Source organism: Macroventuria anomochaeta, assembly GCF_010093625.1.
Source record: "Macroventuria anomochaeta strain CBS 525.71 unplaced genomic scaffold BU25scaffold_62, whole genome shotgun sequence".
Taxonomy (NCBI): Eukaryota; Fungi; Ascomycota; class Dothideomycetes; order Pleosporales; family Didymellaceae; genus Macroventuria; species Macroventuria anomochaeta.
Window position 1 is genome coordinate 35,099 of NW_022985423.1, and position 17,349 is coordinate 52,447.

The 17,349-nt window shown below is 49.0% G+C and overlaps 7 protein-coding genes and 1 non-coding gene across 8 annotated transcripts; 6 read left to right on the forward strand and 2 right to left on the reverse strand.

The window, feature by feature from the left end:
- Window positions 1–2,224: 2,224 nt before the first annotated feature.
- On the forward strand, window positions 2,225–3,288 carry BU25DRAFT_405008 (NAD(P)-binding protein; the record flags this gene model as incomplete). Its single annotated transcript, XM_033705142.1, has 2 exons — window positions 2,225–2,568; window positions 2,608–3,288. The coding sequence occupies exons 1-2, from the start codon at window positions 2,314–2,316 to the stop codon at window positions 3,286–3,288; spliced, it is 936 nt and encodes a 311-aa protein (XP_033555324.1). The 5' UTR covers window positions 2,225–2,313.
- Window positions 3,289–3,701: 413 nt separating this feature from the next.
- On the reverse strand, window positions 3,702–4,465 carry BU25DRAFT_483985 (uncharacterized protein). The gene is made up of 2 exons (XM_033711181.1): window positions 4,315–4,465; window positions 3,702–4,268 (listed from the first exon to the last, which is right to left on the reverse strand). Exons 1-2 carry the CDS (start codon window positions 4,457–4,459, stop codon window positions 3,793–3,795), a joined length of 621 nt encoding a protein of 206 aa, XP_033555325.1. The 5' UTR covers window positions 4,460–4,465; the 3' UTR covers window positions 3,702–3,792.
- Window positions 4,466–7,129: 2,664 nt separating this feature from the next.
- On the reverse strand, window positions 7,130–8,179 carry BU25DRAFT_416372 (uncharacterized protein). The gene has a single exon (XM_033707767.1). The coding sequence runs from the start codon at window positions 7,821–7,823 to the stop codon at window positions 7,290–7,292; it is 534 nt and encodes a 177-aa protein (XP_033555326.1). The 5' UTR covers window positions 7,824–8,179; the 3' UTR covers window positions 7,130–7,289.
- Window positions 8,180–8,288: 109 nt separating this feature from the next.
- Window positions 8,289–8,865, forward strand: BU25DRAFT_416374 (uncharacterized protein). The gene has a single exon (XM_033707768.1). It carries the CDS (start codon window positions 8,320–8,322, stop codon window positions 8,560–8,562), a length of 243 nt encoding a protein of 80 aa, XP_033555327.1. The 5' UTR covers window positions 8,289–8,319; the 3' UTR covers window positions 8,563–8,865.
- Window positions 8,866–9,709: 844 nt separating this feature from the next.
- Window positions 9,710–9,790, forward strand: BU25DRAFT_t147. Its single transcript has one exon. It is a non-coding gene; the product is annotated as a tRNA-Asp (tRNA).
- A 120-nt stretch (window positions 9,791–9,910) lies between these two features.
- On the forward strand, window positions 9,911–10,812 carry BU25DRAFT_483989 (uncharacterized protein; the record flags this gene model as incomplete). Its single annotated transcript, XM_033711182.1, has 1 exon — window positions 9,911–10,812. A coding segment is annotated over one exon (495 nt), but the record flags the coding sequence as incomplete, so codon positions are not given.
- A 633-nt stretch (window positions 10,813–11,445) lies between these two features.
- BU25DRAFT_355069 (purine and uridine phosphorylase) lies at window positions 11,446–12,357 on the forward strand (the record flags this gene model as incomplete). Its single annotated transcript, XM_033703548.1, has 1 exon — window positions 11,446–12,357. A coding segment is annotated over one exon (912 nt), but the record flags the coding sequence as incomplete, so codon positions are not given.
- Window positions 12,358–12,506: 149 nt separating this feature from the next.
- Window positions 12,507–12,812, forward strand: BU25DRAFT_325665 (uncharacterized protein; the record flags this gene model as incomplete). Its single annotated transcript, XM_033702288.1, has 1 exon — window positions 12,507–12,812. A coding segment is annotated over one exon (306 nt), but the record flags the coding sequence as incomplete, so codon positions are not given.
- Between the last annotated feature and the right edge of the window lie 4,537 nt (window positions 12,813–17,349).

A 17,349-nucleotide genomic window follows, 5' to 3' on the forward strand; every position in this document is an offset into this window, starting at 1 on the left:
GTCTCACGATAGGACAACGGGCAATAAGTAACCACCAACCAAACACGGAAGCCTGGGAGGAGGCGCAGCACGACAAGGCCGCCCGGCTGGCGCCTAATGGGTTCAGGCAGACTCACATGACGAGCTCGTCAACAAGCATGACGCAATGCTCGTCAACAAGGCGCAATCCCCAGGACGCATGTCATCTGGCCATAGGATTTCGGCGACTGGCCACTTAGTAGCTGATTAATCTCGCTTAATCCATTTTAGCCTATCTAGGTCTGATGCATATAAGTGAAGCGTGTTAAGAACATGTTAAGAACGTGTTTAGAACATGTTTGGAAAGTATTCAGATCATCTAGAGTATTCTATATCTTTCTTAAGTATTATCTATGCCTACTATGTAGCTTAGGTAAGGTTACTTAGCTAATATATATTATATAAAGCTACATATAGTATAGTAATCTTAGGTACAGCTATATAATTAGTTGTTCTACTTAAGCATGTTCTAAACACGTTCAAAATACTTTTTAGAGTTTACCTATTATAGCTGCACTTGGCCATAGACCTATGCACTAATCCTTGCATTTCTATGACCACCTGCCTATCTAGGTTAGTATATGGATGCCCCACAAAATCCTATGGCCGGATGTTGTGAGTCCTCGCGCAATCCATCCGGATAGGCCAGGACCAAATCCGCTTGTCAACAAGCAGATCTTGTGGACTGTATATAAGCAAGTAGGAACACAACCCTTATGGTTCGTGTTCAACCTTGTCAATCAACTTTGTTATTGGAATCTCACTTGCTCTCAAGCCAGACAGTATACTCTGTACTACTCATTGCTCCCGAGTTAATCAGTTCCATCTCTCCCTTGTGCAGCATTTTGAATGGTACAGGCATCTTTCGCCAGCGAATGGCGCCGTCACGAGCGGTGTGCGACATGGCACAAAGGCGTTGTGAGCCAGGACCCGTAGATGAAAGGAATTCGATGTGTGCTTCAATCCGAATACAGCTTGGTAAGACCTTTAACCCTAACTATGAAGTTCTCTTTGAAAGAGCCTGCCGGTCCAGCCACGACTATAGTCATCTATAACTATAACGGATGGGACAACAACAACATTCAGCATGTCCATGGTATAGGTGCGGGAGCTGAAGCCGTGTAACAAGGTAAGTCGTTGCTAGACAAGGTATCGAATCAACGGAATCGGGTGCTGATAGTACGTAGGATTGCCAGGGGCGCACAGAATACCATCGATATGGCCTAACAGACTTGGTTGTGGTCATATCGTGAATCATGGTTTAAGGCGTTTGTAGGCGAGTCTACTGCTGGCGACGACTGCGGTAACGTTTAGGCTTATGACAGGTACAAAGAATACACAGACAGCTTTGAATACCAATGTCACAACTTAGCCTAGCACGGCTTTGGGGTGTGCTGAAGCTGTTTCAACAAGTAATCACTTTTTGATGACATATCCTGGGAAGTACTGCTCAGCCGCTTATCCTTGATCACAGAGCTACAATTGCAATCCTTCCTTAAGACATACAGAGTGTTCTATGATTCAATACTCGTGTTGTCATTGAGGTCTGCTTGAAGCTGCAGCTGCATTGGGTCCGGTGACAGAGTGAGATGAATGCTGGCGTTTAATAATGACAAGCGCGGAGTGAGCTTACACAAGACGAGTTTCGGAACATCACGAAATAGTCGCAGCTTCACCCAAATGACTGGTGGTGCCTGATCGACCCTGAGTGTTGCAGATTGTTTGTTGTTTGGCGGTCGTCGCTGCCTCTAAGTTATTTAAACGCCGATGGCTGACTAAACAGCAACAGCCCCCACCCCTTTGCCGCGGGCATAGTCAGGTCAGTCAGGTCAAGCGTATACGGCACCATGCTTATAAATCCGTTTGACTGTTCCAGTTTACGAACATGTTCGAAGGAAAGCCAGTGCATCTCGAATTGAAGGAAACGTCAACAGTATCAGTGTTTCTGGTACGAATCCATGCGACAGAGGCCTTGCGCCTGCAACGACCCACCGATATATTCAAAGGTCTCCATTGTTTCGCAGGGAGCGTATGTTGCATGTTACGGTATGAGCAGTGCGCATGCTTTGATGTTGTCATAAGCTTTGTAATGCAACAGGAAAGGGTACTCGGTGAGTCGCTTTGTCGGTGTTGCATTGCCCCGCCAGCTGAAAAACGTAAGGCTCGGGTTTCTCATTATACCATACAGCCCAACTATAAGAACATTTGTAAAGTACACCCACCTCCAAGCAACTATAACTCACACAATCGGCCTTTCACTATTTATACAGCTTCACGATTCTTCGAACAAATCCAATGTCGAAAGCACTACTAATCACCGGCGCTACTGGCAAGCAAGGCGGATCAGTCATCAACGCCTTGCTCAAAGCAAATGCCGATTTAGAGATCCTCGCACTCACCCGAGACGCACAATCTGCATCTGCACAAAAGCTTCAATCCAGATCGCCAAAGATTAAGCTTATAACTGGCGATCTCGACGCTGTGGACGACGTCTTCCAGAAAGCCAAACAAGCTTCCAAGCTCCCAATCTGGGGTGTCTTCAGTGTACAAGTTAGTATCTCAACGCAATTTGGACAAGTATTTGCTAAGTGGCTTCACAAGGTGGCAATTGGGAACGGAGCAAGCCCGCAAACAGAAGAAAGGCAGGGTAAAGCCTTGATCGATGCATCCATCAAGAACGGCGTCAAGCACTTCGTCTATTCCTCTGTCGACCGCGGCGGCCCCCGCTCAGATAACGATGCAACACCCGTCCCGCATTTCGCCAGTAAACACCGGATTGAGCAGTATCTTTTCAGTAAAGTCACAGAGTCGAATAGCGAGATGGCCTGGACGATCCTGCGCCCCGTTGCATTCTTCGAGAATCTGGTCCCCGGCTTCCTGGGGAAGGTGTTTTCGACAAGTTGGGAGATGACCCTAAAGAAAGAGCAGACGCTGCAGCTCGTCGCAATAAGTGACATTGGATTCTTCGCCGCCGAGGCCTTTGCAAAGCCTGATGAATACAAAGGCCGGAAGATCTCACTCGCAGGTGACGAACTCACGTACACGCAATTCAAGACCATCTTTGCGGAGAAGACGGGCCAGAGCCTGCCAACTACCTTCAGGTTCCTTGCAGGTGCTATCAATACAATGATCAAGGATCTGGGGTATATGTTTAAATGGTTCAGAGATGTGGGTTTTGGTGTCGATATCCCTGTGTTGAAACAGATGAACCCTGAGTTGAAGGACTTTGCGACGTGGTTGGAGACTGAGAGTCAATTTGAGACGCGCTGATAGCGCGATAACAGTGCGGATGTAATTGTTTACTTGGGCGTTTTGTAGGAGATAGACAATATAGATTCTAATTAGGACGAAGATGACACGCATCGTGAGATGGGTTGGTGAGCCTGTGTCAATTAATGATGGCTGTTGGCCTGAGATATGCCAAAATGGTCCATTCAAGTCGTGCGGAGGAAAGTTGAGGATAAGGTATTTTCTTCATGATGCTATTATACGTGGCATGGCTGACACCAGTTTCCATTGTACCTTTGCCTACCGACCGATCCAGTTTCTTAAAAAAACAATTTTCAAGCTCCCGATAGAGAGATCTGCGAGCCTGTAATCAAGATCGTGCAGTGATGTGCGCCAAGGTTTGCCTGTCAACAGATATATTGAGCGATATGCGTTAGCCTCCCTTTTCCTTCATCGCCGCATCGAACACCTTGAAAGTGCATGTACCTATTATCATCTTGAATGGACAGTCCCGTTCAAGGCCTCTCCAGTATATCCTTCTTGAGATCAACTCAATCGTTCAGTAGCACTCTGCACCCGCATCTTGCCCTTCTTCTTGCTCGACGTTGGCTCTGTATGTCCCGTGATTTGTTGCTGTGAAGGGGCGATGAAAATTGCATCGGTATGTGACTGGCCGCCTGTCGTGTCTCCATGTGAGTGTGGAGGCTGAACATCGCCCAGCCTCTCCTGGGACAGTTCTGTTGAGAGGATAGTCGAGAAGTACGAGCCTGACGGAGAAGATCCGTGAGGACTCGATGGACCGGATTGACAAGATGGACTGGGTGGAGATGATGTCTGCATTTGCTTAGACGAATATGAATGTTGTCTCTGTAAAGGCTGTGCACTTTGTAAAGGCGAAGAGGTGGCTGTTGGCGGCGCTGTTCGAAGTGGAGACGGGTTGGCTGAGGCTAGAGAATCGTGGGTATGTGCTGCTAAGAACGTTGTATGTCCAGTCTTCGACGAACCCTGTCCGTGGCGCTCGGCTGGTTGACGTCAGTCGAGAGTGTAGAACTGAGGAAGCGTACTTACCCGCTGCTTTGAAGATGTGCTCCGGCTGTCCATATCGTCTCGCAGCCCACAGGGCTGGGTTCGCGTCTCGCTCGGCAACCTCTTCAGGCGTAAGGTGAGTGGCGTCGAGGAGGAAAGGAAGGGTAGCGACATGGTTGTAGGTCATTTTCAGTTTGTATGATCCAGCTATGTTGAGGGTGACCTTCCTCATTGACCTGGGTTGTCAGGCATATATGCATTTTCCCGAATCTTGCAATACAAAGTGGGAAGTTGATAGAAATGCCTCCGGACCTGCAGGGGTGGCAACACAGCATAGGAATAAATTTTGCAAGCTCGAATAGAAGTGTTTTCTGCTTGATGGCAGACGCAACGGACCGAAAGACGGAGCAATAGATGCGTGCCATTGGCGTTCAGCATGCCGGTGCTAGGTGCGCCCGTGCCGACATCGAGATCTGTGCTAGGGGTTTGCGCAAAGGATGATGTGAGGGAACAGCCTTCTTGATCGGAACTCGAGAGTTAACATGCGCCATCCCGCGTCTGGTACCGGTGATGAGGCGAAGGGCACGTACATTGGACGCAGGGCGTGGGGTTGTCGGAACACAAACCTTCTATTGCTCGTCCACCTGGTTGAAGAAAATGAATGGAACTCGTTCCGACAATCCAACAATGTTCGCATGGTTTGAACCGCGCAAATGTACATGCTCTGCTCCGCAGAACCAGCGTAACCATCAGCGCTGCGGAACACTGTCCGCGTAGATGCTGCGCTCTCATTGGTCAGCTCGTTAGACATCACCCGTGCTTCCGCACAGTAGATATTCTCCCTTCAATAGTACTACAATCGACAGTTCACATCGCACCTCTTATCAAACACCAATCGGGAACTCGAAAATGAATCGAGGCCTCGCGATCATGCGCTATCAGCCTTTGAACGGTGGGTCGCCAGTAAGGGCCGGCCCGCAACGGCTGACTGCATGACAGGGTTGTAGGGTGTCAACCTCAGCCTCATCTTCGACGCTCAAAGCTTCCTCATCGTTGCCTGCAATTGGCAGCAGCTTATGGTGTTGCGGAACTGGAAAACCAAAGCCTATTGTGAATACTGCGCGGGGACGTGATGTCGAACCACAGTTCGGGGTATTCGGTGGATGCTGACAAAACGAGCGATTGCAGATTGGAGGCAAAGGCGGATTGAAGAGTGTTCAAGTTCTCGAATGAACCTGATGGGTAGAGTAGAACCTGGCGCCTCGAAGGATCAAGACTTATCGTGCTACAGCCAGCAAGTGGAGCGTCTGCATCGCGGGCAAAAATCATAGCCTCCCGACAGGCGGCGGCGATTACCGTAATCGACGGGTCAATGCACGCGTCGGGTCAATGCACGCGCATCCAACATATCAACACCACAAAAATGAAGCTGTAGAGCCACACACAATGGCAATTATCACAAGATTTCTTGGTGGAGTGTTCTATAGGCCTACGCGACAATGTTCCTAGCTTCAAATTAATACTTTTGTGTTGCAAGGTGGCCACTGCAGGTGGTGTGAGTGCAAGGTACAGGTGCAGGCTCCTCCGCAACAACACTACGCACATCACCTGCAGAATGCCTTAGTTTCTTATGAGGCTTTGCAGGAGGCTTCTGTGAAGCTTTGCGCTTGCCTAATTGGGATAATAGTAGAGCTCTTGCGGCAGTGTGTTCCTCTTTCTTGCGCTTCGTTTCAGCAGCCTTTTCCTCACAAATGGGCTTGTTCCTTGCAATGCGCTCTACTCACACTACATGCCTGTCCTCCTTCTCCCTCTCCTCTTGGAGCTTCTTGTTAGCCTGTTCTTGCTTATCCTTAACTCTCTGTGCAACTTCTTCTAGTTTAGTGTGCTTGTTGACCTTCCTGCAATAATGAGCTTCTCTTACTTTGCAAGGGGAGTAGAGCACAGCTGCGCTGCGGTACTCCTTCTGCTGCTGCAAGTCAAGGGTTACTCTAGCCTTCTTAGAGGGCTTTTGCTGCAAAACTGCTGCCCAGAGCCCTTTGATTTCTGCAGTAAGTAGGTTAATTTGAGCAGCCATGTGGTGGAGCAAGCGCTTCAGCTTCTTTACACCTTCTGCAGCCAGGTCCTTCACCAAACTGTCAAAAAGTTGGTCAGCTTCTTGCCACTGACTTCCATCAAATGGAGATGGAGAATGAGGCATCTTGCTCACTTGTTTTGTCCAGCGATCAAGTACAGGAGAAGGATCCAGTGGGTGTATGCTGTAACGACTCTGCACACAGCAAGGCTGTGGGGCAGACTAGCTTACAGCAGCTAGAGGCAAAGCTGGCTGGCTGGCACTATATATATTATACTACACAAAGAATACTTGCTTAAGTATTTTTGTGCTTACCCTTTGGTATAACTTGGAGATGTCACTGTTACAATTTGTGCCTTAAGCAAAGCTTGTAGACACTAGTCAATTGGTTCTCAGGGATGAGCAGAGGTACAGAAAGCCATAGGGATTGACAGTCACTGAAGCAAAGCTTGGGTGGTCAAGGGTAGACTATCTGGGCGGGTTGTAATAACCTTTGTAATAGTCAGGTAGTTGTCTAGTCAAAGACCGTGGTGACTGGTTGCAATGAGTAGTACAGAGTATACTGCCTTGCTTGAGAGCAAGTGAGATTCCAATAACAATTTGCCTTGTAGCTCACGCTCCTGTTGTGGGTTGAGTTTGCAGCATTGCAAGTCTGCCTCTGCATGTGGGATATGACGGTTTTCATAATACCTTGGACATCATGTGACACGATGAGATGAGGCCACACACGCTGGCACACAACGCAAAGTCTTTTAGAGCTGCTGCAAGGTATACAGAAGGTGCAAAGTAGTATAAGAGATCTATCTGTACCCTTTTTCTAAGTTTGTCCCCTATGTTGGGGTTTGCAGAGGGGCAGCAATTTGATGAGGGCAAGGTTTTGGCAGATATACTTATAAATACGCGTGCAGTACGAGACCTACGCATGGGCATCCATTGATTGGTTGGATCAGCTGATGTCCAAGGTATTATGAAAAATCACCCATAGTAACGCCTCGATCATTGCGCAACAACATGAACCGCAGGAACCCCATCTGATCAGCGAGTTTTTGGTAGCAGGTCTGTTTGCCAGGTGCAGCTGCACGTGCTGTTTCAAGCGCATTAAAAACAGACATGATTTGGTGGAGTTATGGTGTTGAGGAAATATGTGTGTTATGGTGATCGCGTGCATTGAGCCGACGCGTGCACTGAGCTGACGCGTGCATTGAGCCGACGCGTGCATTGACCCGTCGATCACGGTATCTTGGTGTTCAGGTGACATGACTGTCGTGATTGTCGTGCAGCAGCCGTGATGATTGGTTTGTGGCATGAACAGCTGAACCTCGAGGGTTTGCGCGCAGAATGTGGTAGCCTGTAAGTCTTGTTGGAATGGCGGTGAGGCTTTGGGTGTGCTGCTGTACACAACATATGCCATACATGGTTGCTGCAATAGTGTTTCACGCTTTAGAGGATGCCACGCCTCTCCACCTCTTGTTGTGGCCATTCACAGTTCTTATTTCTGTACGAGATTGCTTTTTATATCGTCTCAAGTGATGTTGGAAGCAGTGCTGCGGCCAGTTGTCGCTGATTTCCGAGATGCGTTGCAGCAAGGCTGCGTTGTTTTCGTACGCTTGTCGTACAAGCGGGGCTGGGAATTCGCTTCCATACTCTGACTCCCTGCGCAGTAACGAGATCTTCGAGTGGAGAGTGGTGTGACTTGTAAGCAGAGTGCATACCTGGGATTGGAAGATATCGGCCGTGGTTGTGCTGAGAACGCAGTGTAATGAATACAGTCGTTTGCGTCTGTCTAGAGCCTCGTTGCGAAAGGCAGTGAAGTGGGTATGTTGTATTGAGACTGAGAAGGGTAGAGAGACAAATCGAGTGCACGGCGGCAGATGACATCGATATAAAAACGAAAGACGGAGAGCCCATTTGGTCGGTACGTATGGCAGTCATAGACACCGAACGGCCCTTTTCGGGGGTGGTCCGTATGGAACAAGATGTTTTTCGTGCTGCCGTATCCAGTCAAAGCTCAAGCTTATGCGCCTGTCGGACCTTATCGGCCACTTCACTGCTTCCCCGAAATCACGAACCCCAGCTTCGATCGCTGCGGAGTTTCAATCCTTTTTGACGCCACAAGGAAAGCCTTCCTTGATAAGCTTGTATATCTAGTCGCTCTGCTTAAGCTTCAAGTTGTCGAACTGACAGTTTTCGTCTGGGTTGTAGCAATCTTGGTTCTCTGAGTGAGGTTCATGTCATTGAGGATCATCTCACCAATCTCAAGCGCAAACTCCTCGAAGTTGAGACCAAAGGTCTGACCTCCGAGTACAACAAAGCCGTCAAAATCTGAAGCAGCTGTTATGATGAAAATTCACTAAAGTATAATAGAAGCCGCTGGAGCGATCTCATTATCTTGAATCTTAAAGTCAGTATCCGGTTCGATAGCATGGTATGTTGTGATCCACTTACAAGGATCATGGCCAGAGTTGGCAACAAACGAATCAAGTCAAATCAAGTCCTCTTCACGGAGCACCATCTGATCTGTGTCAGCGTGCACGTCCCAATATTAGGGCCGTTCACAAGACTTGATTTGACTTGATTAGTCTGTTGACAACTCTGATCATGGCTGTCCCAAACAAGCAGAGTTTGACTAGTATGTGACTCTGTCGAGACTCGTTACCGGGGAGGCCGCCTCAATCTTCTAATCACTTGGCGCATGCAAAGAAATCGTCTTATCCACAGGTTCCAGAGTATTAGTCGTCATTGAGCGTCCCTGATATTGGCTGATCATAATCGCAGCTGCCGATTTTCAAGAGAAGGCGACATAATTGAGATGGAATGAGCACTGCAAAATCACTCGTGTCATACTTGTGGTGCCAATCTTCTCGCTTACCTCTCGCTCAGTGGACCTTAAGAATTTGCATCACCACATTCCGCCTTGGTTAGAGAACTGTGCCTTGACACGGCTTGCTGAATGTGGTATCGGTGACTTGCACAAATTGCTGACCCCCCTTGATAGTTGCAACAATGATGAAATATAGCTCTTTGGCCCAAAAAACAGCTTTGTGGGTAGATGACATCATGGTTTCCAGACCGAGGGGAGTGAGCAACTTGTGAAAGTCATCATATAGCAAACATCTCCCTCATGTTTGTTGCTGTGAGTCAAGATTCGTCTATCTTATTTATGTTGGCATATAATTTGCTGAAGGTCTTCGAAAGCAGATTCTTTCGGCCGCCCCGCAACACAAGAGACTTGTAAGCTAGTTTTGGCCTCATGGTGTCTATTCATATCTCGTCTTCAGCTGCCTCAATACCACTGCTGTTATATATGTATTTAATCGCGAAATATATATCGACCAATGAAATCTCTTCCCGCTGTTTTAGCGGAAATCTTCGATAGTATAGTGGTCAGTATTTCTGCTTGTCATTCACAGCTCGCAGGAGGCCGGGGTTCGATTCCCCGTCGGAGAGATGTAAATTTTTTGCTTGAACATGGAGCGAATACCAGTTCCCAGTTCTCTTGAGGTGCTTGGCCAACCCCGTTGGTATTCTTATCAATCTTGGCCAAAACTCAAGACATTGACTTGTCACCACATCAGCCCCAGCTACAATGATGGCAACAATGTCCTCTTCAAGCTACACGCGCCCAACACTGATGACAATGGGCAGCCTGGCTTCTTTGCCCAACTTGCAATCGATGCCTGCGCCGTAATTGCGGAAGACTATGCCGACCAAGGCTGGCTGTTGCTGTCGCGGGACGGGCAGCGCCCCAATCAACCCACCAGCACGCTGCGCCAACGTAGCTACTATTTCCACCTCAAGGCCGCCGATGTTCTGTATGCCAACGTCCCTAACTTCCGTCAGTGGAGTTACCCACACGACCGCCTTACCCCACACCGGCAACAGCTGGCTCGCGACTTGAACACCGTCCCGTCTAGCATCACACTTACACCCTCTAACCTGACGAGCGCCCTGGTCATCTGCAACGGCTCGTGTGGCCTCAGCGGATGCTGCGAGCAGCTGCAGATTGCACGTGTCGTACCCCAGTCCGAACTGGACTGGTGGAGGGCCAACGACATGTCGTGATACAACACGGGCTTGGCAGCCACGCTCGATGACACCGCGAACGCGCTACTCTTGCGCGCCGACCTGCACATCGCCTTTGACAAGCCCCTTGTTGCTTCGGTCCCAAGCCAGCCACCGATGGCAACATGCGACTCGATGCGCATTTGCTTGAACACTTGCCCGAGCTCGAGCACCTCTACCACAACCGCCAGCTGCACCCCACCGCAGTCGGCGTCGACACGCTGTACGCGCGCTTTGCATGGTCCGTCTTCACGCTGCTCAATGCATTCCTTAAGTGTAGAATTGACCGGTGTCTCGCCTTGCGTACTTTTGGTGCGCGCTTAGCAGATGCGCGGGGCTTCGTTCCTGCCGTTAATTGCAAACTTTTCTCAACCGCTGCGACAAGAAACGTTCCCAAAGCCCGAAGAGGCGCAAGCCAGAACGTGACATTGTGACTGAGCTTGAGAAACCCGCAGAGACTCTCACTGGAATCAGCCAAAAGCGCAGATTCACTGCACAAGCTGAGAACACCTTGCTAGATTCCACTTCAGCCAAGCGCGCCTGCTGGGACCCTTCGCTCTCCGTTTCGACATCCAAAGACTCGTCCTCATCCTCACCTCCAACATCCACACATCCGCCCACAGACTTATCCCTCTCGCCGTTGGGTCACTGGCCATTCCCCTCACCACTGGCTCCGTCGCGTGCGCAAACTTGGCTTGAAACCAAACACCAGCGTTCGGATCCTGGCGGCATATGGAACAAAGAGCATGACACGACATGTCTGGGATGGCAAGATGTTGGCAAGCGACAAAGTTGGACGGTGGTTTAAGGCCTACGGGATCGAGATCAGGGACACGTGATCCTGAATGTGAGGCTATCAATGATGTTGAAGATATGGCGGAGGGAGTGCACTCTGAGTGTTGAATCGTGTTTTTGGACTGAGCTAGGAAGAGTGGATGCGTGGCCAGCTTTTGCTTTAAACAGATCTGCGTTTTTGTGTTGCATCAGTAAGATACCCCAAGCAGCGTCAACAACAACTTGCTCCTATTGTTAAATGATAATCAACCGAGCTCACTTTTCAGCCGCCCTTTCACTTCAGTTCACATGATGGACCAGACTACGTGTCGAACAACGACAACAACGATTACACGTTGGGCAAGATCGGAAAACACAATGTTGTCATTGATGTGCTGCCAGACGGAGAGTACGGCATCGCTTCTGCCGCAGGTGTTGCGAGAGACATGCTTCACAGCTTCCCCAACGTCAGGATTGGCTTGATGGTTGGGATAGGCGGCGGAGCGCCAAGCTCAAAGCATGACATTCGCCTAGACGACGTTGTTGTGAGCTCGCCTCGCAATGGGATGGGTGGTGTCTTCCAGTACGACTTCGGCAAAACAACTCATAATCAGAGCTTCTTGACGACCGGATACTTGAATCAGCCGCCTAGTGTTTTACAGACGGCCGTAGCCGGACTCAAGACCCAGTATGAGGGCGACGGCCATCAGATTGAGGAAAGCATCAACACAATATTAGTGAGCAAGAGCAGGCTACGAAAGAAGTACGGGCGGCCAAGTTCAGAGAACGACAAACTGTACAGGTCTTCTGTGGTCCACCCCCAAGACATTGAGGGACCTTGCACAAGCATTTGTAGTGACGATCTCTCGAACTTCATAGTGCGGAAAGAACGGTACGAAGACGAGGATGACCCTGCAATTCACTACGGTCTCATCGCTTCCGCGAACCAGCTCATGAAGGATGCTGTGTTTCGTGATAAGCTATCTAAAGAGAAGGATGTGTTATGTTTTGAGATGGAAGCTGCTGGGCTGATGAATCACTTCCTGTGCCTTATCATCGGTAGCATATGCGATTATTCCGACACTCACAAGAACAACCAGTGGCAAGGCTATGCAGCGATGGTAGCAGCCGCATATGCGACGGACCTTCTCTGCCGGATTGCTCCTGATAAAGTTTAGGCCGAGCAGAAGCTTAGCGGCCTGCTCTCCACTGGTTAGTCAGATCCGCAGCCTTGAGAGAATCAATTGACATCAAGCAAGTCAACGAAAGTGTGCAGGGATTGAGTGACGATGTTAAGGGCGTTCGACTGCAGCAGAGACGCAATCAGATTTACTCATGGCTGTCGCCGCCAGACCCGTCAACAAACTATCACAAAGCATTACAGCAAAGGCAGGAAGGTACCGGACAGTGGCTGCTACACTCACTCATGTTCAAGCAGTGGAACGTCCAGCAGAATTCTTTCTTGTGGCTGCATGGTATCCCGGGATGCGGAAAGATAGTTCTAAGCTCTACCGTTGTACAACATCTTGAATCGAGCAATCCTGCTCTGATCTTGTTGTACTTCTACTTCGACTTCAACGACACCAGCAAGCAGACGCTTAAGAATATGGTTACTTCACTTGTCAGCCAGCTTTACTCTAAACGTGAAACTGCTCGAGGATTCTTAGACGCATTTTGCTCTTCACACAGCGACGGGCGTCATCAGCTGAGTTGTGAATCACTGTGAAACGCCTTCGCACAAATGGTTGAACAAACCAAAGAGGTCTGGATCGTTTTAGATGCTCTTGATGAATGCCGTACGCGATTAGGGCCATCCATGGTAGGACTTCTCAAGTGGGTAAGCTAGCTCCTTGATGGGAAAGAAAGGAACATCCACCTTCTGGTGACAAGTCGGCCTGAGCAAGACATAACTGCGGATTTGAGTAGCACGGCATCCAGCGAGGAGAGCATCCTACCTAGAGCTATATACGTGTCAAAGTCAGGGAAGGCGAAGGCTTGAGGCGTTGGCAGCACTCCGACGAGATACAAAACAAGATCGAGACGGCTCTTGTGCACAGCGTGTCCAACGAGACGTATTACGGTACGGTTGACCCCTATAGCCGTTATTACGGACGGATTTTTGGTGTCGTTACGTATGTACGGCTCACAAAGCGTCAGATTACGGACAGTAACAGTAATACGGACAGTAAATTTCCTATTTAGGCTAGTTAGTGAAGTTAAGTGAATTGAACAATCGAGTTGCTGTCCCTGACTTCTTCATTACATGGGTACACAATTGGAGGAGTGGACACTCAACTACGCAATTCTTAAGCCAATTCTTCTGCAGTTGAAGTGCCTCAATCGTTGTTGGCGACAGTAAGTTTCAATTGTTAGAGATCGTGCGGCCAGCTGTACTAAAGCAGCGCTCACATTCACAGCTCGTAGATGGGATGGATAGAAAGTCGACAGCCATCTTGAATAGTGTGGGATACCTGTTACGGCCAATTTTGAGCTACCAACGCCACGGGTCACCCATCAACTCCTGATCATCATCGTCTTGATTGAGGTCCTCGTTGGGATTGTCGATATAATTGGCCAGTTTGTTCTCACGCTTCCGATGCTTGGACCCATGGTTGCCGTGATAGTAACCCAGGTCAACCTGCATGACTGCTGCAAGTGGGTAGTTAGCATAACTGACTGGAAGCTTACGCTGTTGGTGTTGTTGTTTGACTTCTATCTCATCCTTGTGGCTATCAGAGGCGGCAGCATACTGTTCAAACGTCTTGTTGAGAGAACATTTGGCTTTCTTGTGCCAATCGTCAAACTCACGCCATGTGGATTTGAACCAATCAAGGCGTAACATGGGGTGGAGAGCTGTGGCGACGGTGTAGTAGCTGTACTTGGGGTCAAGTATCAACTTTTCCCAGTACGTGTTGAGCTTCTGGAGGCCGAGTTTGACGGCAGTTGCAAAGTAGCTATCGTCTTCATGGTCGAACTTACTGATGCATGCCTCATAGTGCTGCCAAAGTGCTTGAAGATTGACAATAGTCTGCCACAACAAGCCAAAGCCTGACACGCTGTTGTTACCCTCCAATGCTTTGCAAAGGTCGTACGGCACTTTAAGAAACTTGATAAGTTCGTCAACTTTGAGCCAATCGTTGTCCAATAACGCGTCAAGCACAGGGTTGTAGTGTTGACCTGCATCGTCACCACCAGCAAACTCCTTATCGATCTTGGCTTGTTGCTTGTACTTGTGTTGAACCACTACAATTGACTTACGTAGCTCCTGGCAACGGAGAAGCATGATATAAACTGAGTGCCAGCGTACTATGCCATCTTGGAGTAGTTGAAGTTTGACAAACTTCGATGGAGGGTCTTCGTTGGTGAGGTTGGTGAAGATCAATAAGAACAGCTCACAGCGCTTAGGGGAGCAACAAACAGCTTGTACAAAGTTGTGAAATTTGCCAATGACGCCGTGTTGCCAATATAGTTGAAACTGCTCCATTGGAGCTGCCTGGGCAAGCTATTGTTCAAAGTTGGAGACACCAGCTCCATATACTGAGGCCTTGACAATGTGGTTGATAATGTGACCCGCACAGCGGATTTGGTGCTTGGTCCCAAGGCGGAGGATACTAGACTGCTTGTTGAGGTGTTGGATGAGTTTGTTGTCATTATTTGTAGCATTGTCGCCTACAAAACAGTTGAACTTTGACTCAAAGTTGTACTCCTGGATAACTTTGAGTATTGCTGAAGCCTGCGCACAAGCCGTGTGGTCACCAACAAGGTTCTTGAAACCAATCAAGAGGTCTCATTATGTCAGAGTTCAGTGAAGAACTGTACGCAAAGGGAAGAATTTGAAGATTGTACTGGGGTTGTATTGGGTGAAGCTACAAACAGTATATATAGGTGAGTAGCTGTAAACAACGCTAGTGTGACGTGGCAGTCACTCTCATTGAGGTGAGGTACAACAGGCAGGAGCATCCCAAACCGTGACACATTGGTTGTAATCGGCATCAACAAAGTGAGCAACAACACCCAAGAAGCTGTAATGATTGGAGGAAGTCCACACATCAACGCTTATAGCAATCTTGCCAGGAGCCAATTGGATAAGTTGCCGCACCTCAGATTTACGAGTTTCTTGGTGCTTCTTCATATAAGATGATAGCATTGTTGCTGAGTCAGGTAAGGCGTTGAGTAGATTTGTTTGATTCCATGTCAATAGACCTCGGCTTGCTGGGCATGTAGCATCTCGGAAGCTCAAATCTCTCATAATCGTCCAATCAATGACTGAGTCTTGAAACTGCTGCTCCTCTCAACAAACAGGACTACGCAACGATACGAGAGGAGCCGAGGAACTGTAGTATCGATTGGCCCGAGAAGTGGGGCCGCGTCGGCGATACTCAGTATGATCATCACTCTCAGTTGAGCAACTCAAGCGACCCGAGCAGTGAGGCCGCGTTGGCGATACTCAGCACGGTCAGTATACTCAGTACAAGCAGTGTACTCGGTACGAGCAGTATACTCGGCACGAGCAGTATACTCAGCACGATCAGTATACTCAGTACTGAGCGATCTGAGCAATCATCTGCTCATGTATATGGCAAGTAGACACGCTGCCCTTATGGCATCGTGTTCAACCTCGTCAATCAACTTTGTTATTGGAATCTCACTCGCTCTCGAGCCAGACAGTATAATCTGTACTACTCATTGCCACAGTCGTCACGGCCTCCGGCTAGACGGCTATTACCTCAACTATTACGAAGGCTACTACCGCCTCGCCCTGATAGTCTACCCCTGACCACCCGAGCCTTGCTTAGGTGACTGTCAAACCCCTACGGACCCCCTGTACCTCCGCTCATCCCCGAGAACCAATCGAATAGTGTCTACAAGCTTTGCTTAAGGCACGAATCGCAACAGGGCCATGGTGTATTGGTGAAGGTGTTTCTTCTTGTTGAAGGGTGCTGCAGGACAATCGGGAGTTGAACAAGTATCTCTCCATCTTTGCGCGTCAGTTAAGGACTTCTAGATTAGGTTTAGGAAGGGAAAACAAAAGGGTTATATAGGTGGGTTTACTCACAAATCTCCTTTCCAGCCACCTGGATGCCCAGCCATCTCACATAGCGCCGATGTGAGGTCACTGTAGGCAGGCAATCGGACACAGGATGAATTGGGGCTGTCTGGGGCCAAATGGGATGAGATTAGACGAATCCTTGATGATTGAGCCTCAAGGTTCGTGAGGAATATATACAAGTGGCCCATGAGCCTCCGGCCCAGCTCCAGAGTCTGTCCGAGAGCTGGTCGGTACATGTAAGGGGAAATACCCGTGACAGCCGAGTAGTTGAGATAATGTGGATCCAACGCGAGGAGCCCTAAGGACCTTCTCACCAGAGGTGCTTACATATACGGCAGAGCGAGGCAAAAGACCTTCACCACGTACTACTCAGTAGAGGGGCTAGTGATCTTATACCGCGCGGCAGAGCATGCGTCATACCAGGGCCAAGATGCCTTAAAAAGCTCTGGATTTACTCTCCTTTGCCGGGTGTCCACATTATCCTAGCGCTTTGTATATGTGTGGAGGCGTACGGCGGGTATTTTGATCGATTGCACGGGGTCTTGTTTGGTGAGTGGGTGGGGGCGCGGGTGGTTATGGGCGTTGTAGTGTTGTGGGGATGGTTACAAAACAACGTCGTCGACGATTGATGCTAACCAGCTGCCAAGACTCATAAACGAGACGCTATTACATCACATCTTAGGTTGTCGCGATGGCCGGGGGAGCTGTGGTGGAAGCACCTGGTGATGTACCTTGTAGGAGCCGCCACGCTTGATTTGGTATATAATCGTGCTCAAAAAGGTGTTGTACGGACTCAATTAAGGCTTCTGCGTGTCAATACACAAAAAAAATGCGATAATCGCATTGTGGCGTGGTGGGGGAGTAGGTTCTGATACCATTGAGCATGCGTGGGATCAATCAAGTCAAATATTTGCCGAGACTGGATTTGATTTGATGTTTGGTGTTGTGGGACTTGATTTGGGAGATTTTAGAGGTGCTGAAGCTTTCTGTTCCGCGCTCTTCCTGCTACTTCTGTATCTCCTCTCGCAGCCGTAGAGTGGCGTATGCTTCTTCTTCTCTGTATAAGTGACAGGGACACGCCAAAGATCTCCAACAGACAGTACACCCTGTCCTCCTTCAA

Excerpts from the sequence above, each read along its gene's own strand:
- BU25DRAFT_483985 (XM_033711181.1), bottom strand. The coding sequence starts at position 4,459 with ATGACCTACAACCATGTCGCTACCCTTCCTTTCCTCCTCGACGCCACT. Across the intron at positions 4,269-4,314 it reads GCACATCTTCAAAGCAGCGG|CCGAGCGCCACGGACAGGGT; the intron begins GTAAGTACGCTT and ends GACGTCAACCAG.
- BU25DRAFT_416372 (XM_033707767.1), bottom strand. The coding sequence starts at position 7,823 with ATGGCCACAACAAGAGGTGGAGAGGCGTGGCATCCTCTAAAGCGTGAA.
- BU25DRAFT_416374 (XM_033707768.1), top strand. The coding sequence starts at position 8,320 with ATGTTTTTCGTGCTGCCGTATCCAGTCAAAGCTCAAGCTTATGCGCCT.